General features: G+C 47.5%; 2 protein-coding genes across 2 annotated transcripts; one reads left to right on the forward strand and one right to left on the reverse strand.

Annotated features, from left to right (window-relative positions):
- Window positions 1–877: 877 nt before the first annotated feature.
- On the reverse strand, window positions 878–2,781 carry LOC123055087 (berberine bridge enzyme-like Cyn d 4). The gene has a single exon (XM_044479006.1). The coding sequence runs from the start codon at window positions 2,764–2,766 to the stop codon at window positions 1,189–1,191; it is 1,578 nt and encodes a 525-aa protein (XP_044334941.1). The 5' UTR covers window positions 2,767–2,781; the 3' UTR covers window positions 878–1,188.
- Window positions 2,782–3,050: 269 nt separating this feature from the next.
- On the forward strand, window positions 3,051–6,615 carry LOC123055088 (uncharacterized). The gene is made up of 4 exons (XM_044479007.1): window positions 3,051–3,182; window positions 3,529–3,601; window positions 5,593–5,932; window positions 6,008–6,615. Exons 2-4 carry the CDS (start codon window positions 3,576–3,578, stop codon window positions 6,467–6,469), a joined length of 828 nt encoding a protein of 275 aa, XP_044334942.1. The 5' UTR covers window positions 3,051–3,182; window positions 3,529–3,575; the 3' UTR covers window positions 6,470–6,615.
- Window positions 6,616–10,176: the final 3,561 nt, after the last annotated feature.

Genomic DNA, 10,176 nt, shown 5'->3' on the forward strand with positions numbered 1-10,176 from the left:
AGGTGATTTAGCCCGTTTAACCACTTTCCGACAAGTGGGCCCGGAATGTAAGGAGCTGATTTGGCAACAAATTGACGTATACCTCCCTGGATCTTAAAAGAAAAAGCAATCAAGCCCCTCCCCCTCCCCCCACGGAGGGCATCTCCTTCCTCGCGCGCAGCAACAGGGGGGCACACCGGCCGGCGAGACGCGTGACAGCGCAGGAGATGTCCCCGCAAGCGCCGACCGTCTTCGCGAGCGCGAGGGCCAGCGGCGCACTGTCGCCACGAGCCTCCGTACGCTCTCGAGCCGCGCCACCTGGTCCTCTAGCGCACGCCACATCGTTGATCCAGGGTGTGGCGGCCATCGGAGCTCGGTCTGGGCGGCGGTGAGCTCCTGGATCCATGAAGAGGAGGCGACGAGGTTGTGGCGCACCTCTCCTCTGCTCCCCTGGAGCCGGCAGCACGCTCCTGGGCGTCGAGCGGCCTAGGCGTCCCCGAGAGATGGCCGAGGCACGGCCACGGCAGGGCCTGGGCGTCCCTGACAGATGGCCGAGGCGCGGCCACGACAGGGCCGGGGCGCGTCGCCGGCCTTCAAGGCCCTGAGCAGCAGCCACACTTGCGCTGCTTCCGGCAGATGGCAGGGCTGGTGGAGCGAGCGCGCGTCGGAGAACGGCCCCGTGGCCGCGAGTATGGAGGCGCTCCTCCCGCCACTTCTTTGTCGCCGCGAGTAAGAAGACGGGCGCGGCGGGCTGGCAGTGGTCTCCGACGATGGGAGGGGTGCGTCTGACAGCGGAGGAGCGGCGCCGATCGGATAGCAGCGCGTCGGCGGTCAAGGGCTTTGGGGTATTTGGACTGCTCGAGGTTATCCACAAAGGGGAGGGCCTTATTGCGTTTTTCTTTTAGATGTAGGGGTGTGTGTGTTAATATGTTGCCAAATCAGCTCCTTACATCCCGGCCCACTTGTCAAAAAGTGATTAAACGGGGTAAATCACCTGATCAGTGTTTTTTATAAAAAGTTTACTGAATGTGTACGGTGATTTTTGCAAATGATTAAGGACCAGGTGGTTTTCTGCAAAAGAAGCCTAAAATATGATGGTTTTATGCAATTAACTCATTCATGAAAGCAAACTGATCTCGACTTGTAGTAGGCACATCAAGATCGAAGTGTTAATTCGTCTGATACCTCTCGCACATGCATGCAGCTCTCCTAGATCACTTGCGTCGTCGTCTCCATAAACGGCGGGATGCTCTGCTCGTTTCTGAAGTAGTTCGTCGGATCTACGCCGGCCTTCACCGCCGCTAGCCTTCGGTAGTTGCCCACGAAGTACCGCTCGCCCCAGACCTTTCCGCTCTCGAAGGTGCCGTCGTCGTCGTTCTGGCCGATGTCCAGGTCGCGGAAGTTCACGTACGCCCGCCTCGGGTTCTTGCTCACGTGCTGCCCCATGAAGTCGTACAGGCCGCCGATCCAGCTCTTGGCCGCAGCGCCGCCGTCACCCTGCTGCTGCCAGTATGCGATGTACTGGATGACGTACAGCACGCCGTTCCGGTGCGGGTACGGCCTGGCGGCGGCTGGGACGCTGTCCATGAACCCGCCGTGGGGCTCCAGGATGATGTCCCCCGCGCCGTCCATGCCGAACCAGCGCGAGAAGATTTCCTTCCACGCGGCCTTTGGGATGGCGCGCAGGACGTAGTCGGACTTGGCCTTGGTGAAGGCGCTAGTCCAGGCAGTCCTGTCCAGGAGCACTTCCTCCAGCGTGCCGTTGCTGGCGAAGCTGAGGAAGGGTGTGGCCGCGGACTGCAGCCAGGTCATCTGCTGGCAGTCGGCGCTCGTCATGCCGAGCTCCGGGAACTGCTCGCCCATCGTCGCCACCAGCGCGCCGCACGTGCCGAAGTACAGGGCCTGGAACAGAGCCTGCTGCCCCTGCTGCACGAGCACCCTTATGGTGAGGTCGCTGGGGAGCGAGGGCGCGATGTGCTGCCATCTGGTGAGGATGTCCACGGCGCCCTGGTCGACCATTCTTCCGATGTTGAATACCGTCACCGTCGGCGGGACCTGGACGAGCTGGACTTTCCACGAGAGCACGATGCCGAAGCTCCCGCCGCCGCCACCTCGGATGGCCCAGAAAAGGTCCTCCCCCATCCCGGCCCTGTCGAGTAGTTCCCCGTTGGCGTTGACCATCTTGGCGTCGACGATCTTGTCGACGGCGAGGCCATGCTTGCGCGTCATCATTCCGATGCCCCCGCCGCTGAAGTGGCCTCCCACGCCGACTGTCGGGCACTCGCCGGCCGGGAACGCGACCCGGGAGTCGTTCCTCGCGATGGCGTAGTACAGCTCCCCGATGGTGGCGCCTGATTCGACCCAGGCCGTGGACTCGATCCGGTCGACGCGCACGGCCAGAAGGCTGGCGCCGAGGTCGACCACCGCGAATACCTCGGACGGCCGCACCGAGCGGTACGACAGGCCCTCGTAGTCGTGCCCGCCGCTGCGCACGCCCTGCCTGCGGCCGCACACCACGGCGGCCTGGACGTGGGAGGCGTCGCCGGGAGTGACGATGCAGAGCCGCGGGCTCACCGTGGCGGTGGTGAAGAACTTGGGGTTCTTGATGGAGGAGAACAGCACGTCGGTGAAGTTGCTGGAGCTCTGCGTGTACACCAGCTCGCTGGGCATCTTCTCCCGTAGGCATTGGAGGAAGCCATGGCCATCGGAGGAAGCTAGCGAAGGAACAGACGTCAGGTAGCATGAGAAGAAGCTCACGGAAAACGCGAGTGCCAAGCCTCTCAGCATTGTAAAGTTGAATGATCTGGAGCTCCACAATCCTCTGAGCGAGTGTTGTACTACTTCAATTATTACTGCTCCCTCTGTTCCACGTGAAACACGAGGTCGTGCACGCATTGCATCAACACTATGTTTGGATGTTGATATTCAGGCCAAGATATTGATATTGGCATTGGATAGGCCGAATTCTGCTGTTCAGATGCATTTGGAATTGAGTCCACCGAATTGGCCCAGAATATTGGATGGCCCGCTCGAAAGCCCGCCTCTCTGTTCCCGAATTCGGAGGGGCCAAGCTAGATTTTCGCTGTGATATTCGGTAACGCGCCCGCACTTACCCCTTCGACCGCGCTCACGAAAAGAAGAGGCAGAGCGGCGAGCGGGAGAGGAGGCGAACAGGGCGCGGCGCAGAGCTTCCGGCGGCGCAGGTCAGCCCCTCTCCGCCCTTCCCCTTCTTCTCCGTTCTCTCCGGGCGGTAGATCCACTCCTCCCCCACATGTGTCCAAGTCCCTGTGCCTCGCATCACCCGACCGGCCCACCTCCCCGCCTGTTCCGTCGTTTGCCGCCGATGGCCGTCCGCTTTTGCCATCGCTGCGGTGCCCCTCCATCGCTGGATGTCACGGGAGCCCTCCCCCTCCGCTTATTCATGAAGTCCCCCATAGCCCTCGTCCCTGTCCCAATCCCTAACCCCATACAGAAACCCTAAATCCCCAATCCCTTCTACTCACCATGTATGTGTCAGTATGCTAATTTATTTTTCCTTTTGATGAACAGCAACTTAGTGGATTGGTCAGCAGATCTGAAGGTCTGTGGATCGGAGGATGGATTCGGAGCAGGCAGATCAAAGGTAACTGAAGAACACACCATTCCTCGGTTATGCTTGTGATGGTCTGACATTGTAGAGATGTTCTTTTGATGCTTGTGATGGTCAGATTTGTTACATCTGATAAAGTAGCAATGATTTGTTACATATTTGTGATGGTCTGATAGTTGTAGAGATGTTCTTTTAATGCTTGTGATGGTCAGATTTGTTACATCGGGTAAAGTAGAATGATTTGTTACATACTTGTGATGGTCTGATATATGTACAATTATGCATTGTCCTTTCGATGCTTGCTTGAATGTGTAATTTGTTGATTCATTTTTTTTTGTAGAAATGATTGATGCCTAATTATGTAATTATTGTGTAGTTCCATAACATGAGATCAAGTAGACATGATTTCTTACATAACTGAAGAGAACAAAAGGAGAAAGAGGAAAAGGATAATCTTGACAGAACTTTACTTTGAATCGGTTCTTCTCGGAATGGCATACCTTATTTCACAGAGAGCACCTCGTGGAATAGGTAGTTTTAGTGATGATGAGCACAAACACACACTTAGGAAGTACTTGTTGAAAGATATGTATGATGGCTCAGAAGTGGCATGCTATGATCAGCTACGTTTAACCAAAAGAAACTTTCATGATTTATGCACCATGTTGCGTGAGAGGTGTGGTCTAAGTGGTAGTGTGTATGTGACTGTGGAAGAAAAGGTTGCCATGTTCTTGCTAGTAATGGGTCACGGTCTGAAAATGAGGTTGCTTCGAGGCACATACAAGCAGTCTTTGGGAACTATAAGTACTCACTTTTCCGCAGTCTTAAGTGCCATTCTATCTATGCATGGGGAGTTCATTAAGCTTCCAGATGCTAATGTTCAACCTCCCGATGATTACAAATGGAAGTGGTTTGGTGATGCACTTGGAGCACTAGATGGTTGTCATGTAGACGTTTCAGTTCCCGTGGCTGCCCAAGGGAGGTACAGGAATAGAAAGCAAGCTGTCACTACTAACATGCTCGGTGTGGTGGACTGGAACATGAAATTTCTGTATGTCTTACCTGGCAGGGAGGGTTCCGCTTCCGACTCAAGAGTCCTCCGTGACTCCATGAGAACTGATCGCCAAGATGCATTTGTTGTACCTCATGGTATGGCTTTTTCTCTTGGCATTTTGTTCTCTTTAATTGCGGATGTCACAACCAACCTAATTGACTTGTTTACCAATAGGAAAATATTACTTGGCTGATGCTGGTTACACGAATGGGCCTGGATTTCTAGCTCCATTCAGATCCACTCAGTATCACTTGAAAGAGTGGGCATCAAGTCAGCAACAACCCCAAACTGCCAAAGAGTTATATAACTTGCGCCATTCTCGTGCTAGAAATGTAGTAGAGAGAACTTTTGGGTTGTGGAAGAAGAAGTGGGGTATCCTTCGCACTCAAAGTTTCTTTGATACAAAGGACCAGGTACATGTGTCCATTGGGTTTTCAATACGATGCCTAGCGGAGTGACAAATCATTAATGCTTAATTAAATAAAACATTCTTGCAGATTCGAATCATTAATGCTTGTTGTGTGTTACACAACTTTGCGAGGGATAGGCAACATATGATGGACAACTTATTGCTACAAGAATTGGATAATGAACTAGCTTCTCAGCCAATTGAGGCTGATGATGCTAACTCAATTAGAAGTGTCCAAGTCACTAATGCATGGACCAACTTCAGGAACCAACTATCTGATGACATGTTTGCTGAATATGTTGTGGCGCATGCAAATTTACAGCAGTAGTGGGGCATGTGGATTAGCAAGATGATGTATTTTGCTTTTGGTCTAGCTAGATGTTGGGTTAGCAAGATGATGTATGTTGCTTTTGGTCTAGCTAGATGTTGGGTATTATGTTCTCTTTTGTGCATAGCTAGTGGATGGAGACTTTTGGATATTTTGTACATCATCAGCACGAGAAAGCAATTAATATATGTTCTCTTTTGTTTGTCAATTGTTATTCAAATTTTTACTTGTAGCACCATGGTTGAAGAAACAAAGAAGAAGTATAGTAGAGATTACTTGACATGGACAGATGAGATGGATAAGGTATTGTTGGATGTCTTTGTTGAACATCACAACATAGGTGATCAGGGCCAAAATGGATGGAAGCCACATGTCTACACTGCTGCTATAAAGGCAATACGTGATAAGTGTGGACTGCATGTCACAAAGGAGAAAATATGTTCAAGGATGAAGACTTTTGACAAGCATTATGCTACGATTAGCAAGATTCTTTCTCAGAGTGGATTTGGTTGGGATTGGGTCAATAACAAGCTACTCATGGACAGTGATGATGTGTGGAACAAATATGTGCAAGTAAAAAAAAGTTGTTTACTTAATTTATTCTATGGCATATATACAACCAAGTGATTTACTTTGTATGTTGTGCAGGCTAATCCGAAGGCAGCTTGTTACAAGAACAAAGAAGTGAAGAATTGGGAGGCAATTTGCACAATATACACCAAAGATCATGCAACCGGTGAAGGTGCAATGACAGGTGCTGAAACTGAAGCGCAACCAACAGAACCTGATGTAGTAGCCGTCGAAGACTCTCCTGAAATGCCACAAAAAAGGCAGCGAACAGGTGATGCTATCTTGTGCATGCTTGGAGACATGAAATGTTCTTTTCAAGATGCTTTGAAATCACTTGAGCCACTTGAACTGCCCAAGGTTACCCCTCCTCTTGAAATCCTTGCTGCCCTTGAAAAGATCCCAGAGTTGGCTCGTTCTGACATGTTGCGAGCATATGGTAAACTCATCCTTAGTGAATGCTTATTTCAAGCGCTTATGGAGTTGCCCATGGACTTTAGGAAGGAATGGTTGCTGATGCTCAATGAGAAGAACAACATTTGAGTAGTTTCAAGTGCTTAATGAGTGTTGTTTCTTGGTTCCATGTAATAGCTATGAACTTGATGGACCAATTACTATGTTATTGTTACATGTATGAGACTTGAATTTCCTATATTATGTTCTGTTGTTGGCTGATTTATAAGTGTTCCTGCTGTACAAGTGCTGCTGTTGTTGTATGTGTTGTTGTTACTGTATATGCTGCTGTACAAGTGCTGCTGCTGCTGTATATGTGCTGCTGTGCAAGTGCTGCTGTTGTATATGTGTTGCTGTTGCTAAGAAAGTGCTGTTGTGTATGTGCTGGTGTTGCTAAGAAAGTGCTGATGTGTATGTGCTGCAGCTGCCGTGTATGTGTTACTGTCTAAGTCATGTTTAATGTATAATTGTTGGTTTTGGTTAAGTGCATCTAGTTTATAACTGCTGCCATTGAAACATTACAACAAAGTTCAATGTGATCATATGACAAATGATCAATTCCAATGTAGATAATGACCATCCAAACAAGCTTCAGAATTGACCTTGTCATGAGAATACCAAGTGGCAATTCTGTGCACATCCAAACAACAGAATTGGGTTCAATGTCAATATCAAAGCCAAGGAGATTTGATATTGGGGTCAATTCAATTCCATGGCCCTGAATATCAACATGCAAACAAAGCGCAAGGGACATCGTTGATGCGTCTATGACTATACATGTAAGTCATGAGTGGGAACTATCTAGATAATGATTTTTTCTGCACTGACATGTGTTCCGTCGCTATTGTGAGATCCGTGCCACCCATGTTTTCTAAAATGAATGATAAATTTTGTGTTTGTTTCAAGTTATTGTAAGATGTTTTGTTAGTTTTTTCCTTATTTCAAAGTGTATCATGATGTTTCATTGTGCACCCGCAAATTCATTTTGACACAAGTGCACATCTTTGTTGGTACACAACAAAACATTAAACTTTGAAATGAGAAAAAAAGACCCAATAAAACATTATGTAATATATCGAAACCACATATATTTTGTCTCGAACTAGAAATGTGGCATGAATGCCAAACCGGCGAAACACTGTGCATGCATGCATGGAATATTTCGTGCATGGTAGGATGTCATTTCTAGAACTATCTATCATATGCATGAGAATATGAGGACTAGAAGATATTGAACCTGATCATTTCTTCCATGTACCAACTTTATAAACTAGATGATACCCCGCACATTGTTGCGAGAATATTTTGTAACATATTTCAATGTGATTCGTTGTACGAAACATGAATATAAGAAGTAATAATATAAAAAACTAAAACTAAAACTACATATAATTTGTTATGTTTGATTTCTATGTAGTTGTAAAATGTTTATTAAATATATATAGCATAATAAAATGAAAATCCTCATGTATGTTTGCATGTTAAGATGGATCTTTTTCCATGCATGTCATGATGAAGTGGCATGATTGCATGTTGAGAGCTATATGGTAGTGGGTGTGGGCCTTTTTCTCATGCATATTGTGCGATGATGTGGCATGTTTGCACGTTGAGAGAAATAGTTAGTGGGAGCCAGCTATTTAGATACAGAAGATTTACTAGAAGGCACCATAGAGATAAAAGAAATTCTCATGGAGTTTTTATCTTTTTTTAGGTAAATGGAGTTTTTATCTTGTTTGTCTATTAGATCGATTTTGAGATCTAATAGATGGGCTTGATTTTAAATTTGGTCTTTGTAGTGCCTTGGTTTGTCAATTATGAGCCTACACTTTCAGGGCTATTATTGGGTTCAAAATTTGAAAATCTTGGCCAAAACGTCATAAGGCCTTCTCGATCTATAGCCACTCTCGCTGGAACCACAAAAGCATGACACCAGCGATGAATGCAGACTTGATGGCCCCTTTTTACGCCCGAGAAGGTTAAAAAAGCTCTCTTTCAAATGTCACGAAGGCTCCTGGCCTGGACGGGCTGCTCACTTCTTCCAGCGCACTGGGAGCTATGTGGTGCTGAGTCATTAATGTAGTTTTTCGCATTCTTCGAGGCGAGGAGAGCCTTGAGGTAATTAACGAGAAAATCTTAGTATTGATTCCGAAGGTAAAAGACTGGACATAGTTATCTCAATTCCGGCCCATAAGTCTGTGCAACGTCTTATATAAGATTGCTTCCAGGGTTTTATCTAATAGATTAAAGCAGATCTTACCTGACATTATTTCTTAGGAACAATCAGTGTTTGTCCCAGGTAGACTGATTACAGACAACATCATCATTGCATATGAATGCCTGCATTTCATGAAGAGGAACAAGGCCCAAAACAGATTTTGTGCAGTGAAACTAGACATGATGAAAGCATATGACCATGTTGAATGGGAATATCTCGAGGCTATAATGGTCAAACTGGGATATGCAACACCATGGGTGGCACTAATCATGAGGATGGTTAGTTCTATCAATTTTTTTGTCCTTTTCAACTGTGGTAAACTAGAAGACTTCACACCATCTAGAGGAATCCGTTAGGGAGACCCAATTTCTCCATACCTGTTTTTTTAAGCCCAGGGCATTACATGCCTCTTAAAAACTAAAGATGAATCATCACACCTCAATGGAATATGAGTGGCTCCATCGGCTTCGCCGGTAAGCCATTTCTCTTCGCGGATGATAGCCTGCTATTTGTCAAAGCCAGTTCTTTTGGAGCAAATGAGTTGTCTTCTTTAATGGATAGTTACTGCAATGCTTCTAGTCAGAGAATAAACTTATCCAAGTCTTCTGTTTTCTTTAGTAAGGGGTGCCCAAACACACTAAGAGATGAGGTAAAGAATGCTTTAAACATCATAGATGAGTCCCTCTCTGAAAGGTATTTGGGTATGCCCTCTGATGTTGGCGGTAGAAAAAACGATGCTTTCAAGTTTCTGGAAGACGGGGTATGGAGCAAGATCAAAGGATGGATGGAAAAACTCCTCTCTACAGGAGGAAAGCGGGTCTTAATTAAATCGGTTGCACAAGTTGTTTAGGTTTACTCGATGTCGCGTTTTAAACTCCCTCGTGGTCTATGTGAACACATCAATTCTTCGATTCGCAAATTTTGGCGGGGCAGCAAGGAAGGACAGAGAAAGCCTAGCTGCGTATCTTGGAGCACATTGATGATGCCCAAACTCTGTGGAGGGTTGGGTTTTCGAGACATTAAACTGTTTAATATGGCTCGCCCAGCTAGGCAAGCCTCGAGGATCTTAATGTAACCCGAATCACTTACTGCAAGGGTGCTTAAAGCAAAATACTATAGTTTTGGTGATTTTTTGAATGCTGGGGAGGAGGACAGAGTACGTGCGTCTCTGGGTTTCAGTTAAAAGATCCTGGGTATGGAGCGGGCAGGATAAGTGGGCATAATTTCTTTTCAGTTCGGTGGCAACGGGATTTGGTGGGCACACATGGTTGGTGCTAAACATAGGGGGGCTATGGATCGTTGGATTACTTTTACTGGACGGTGCAGATACTTTGGATCTCCGCCCTTCGTGCTTTTACAGGGGTAGTGTTGGGGAACGTAGTAATTTCAAAAAATTCCTATGCACACACAGGATCATGGTGATGCATAGCAACGAGAGGGGAGAGTGTGTCCATGTACCCTCGTAGACCGAAAGCGGAAGCGTTAGCACAACGCGGTTGATGTAGTCGTACGTCTTCACGATCCGACCGATCCAAGTACCGAACGCACGACACCTCCGAGTTCAACACACGTTCAGCTCGAT

The sequence above is a fragment of the Triticum aestivum genome, chromosome 2D (genome assembly GCF_018294505.1).
Source record: "Triticum aestivum cultivar Chinese Spring chromosome 2D, IWGSC CS RefSeq v2.1, whole genome shotgun sequence".
In the NCBI taxonomy this organism is placed as follows: Eukaryota; Viridiplantae; Streptophyta; class Magnoliopsida; order Poales; family Poaceae; genus Triticum; species Triticum aestivum.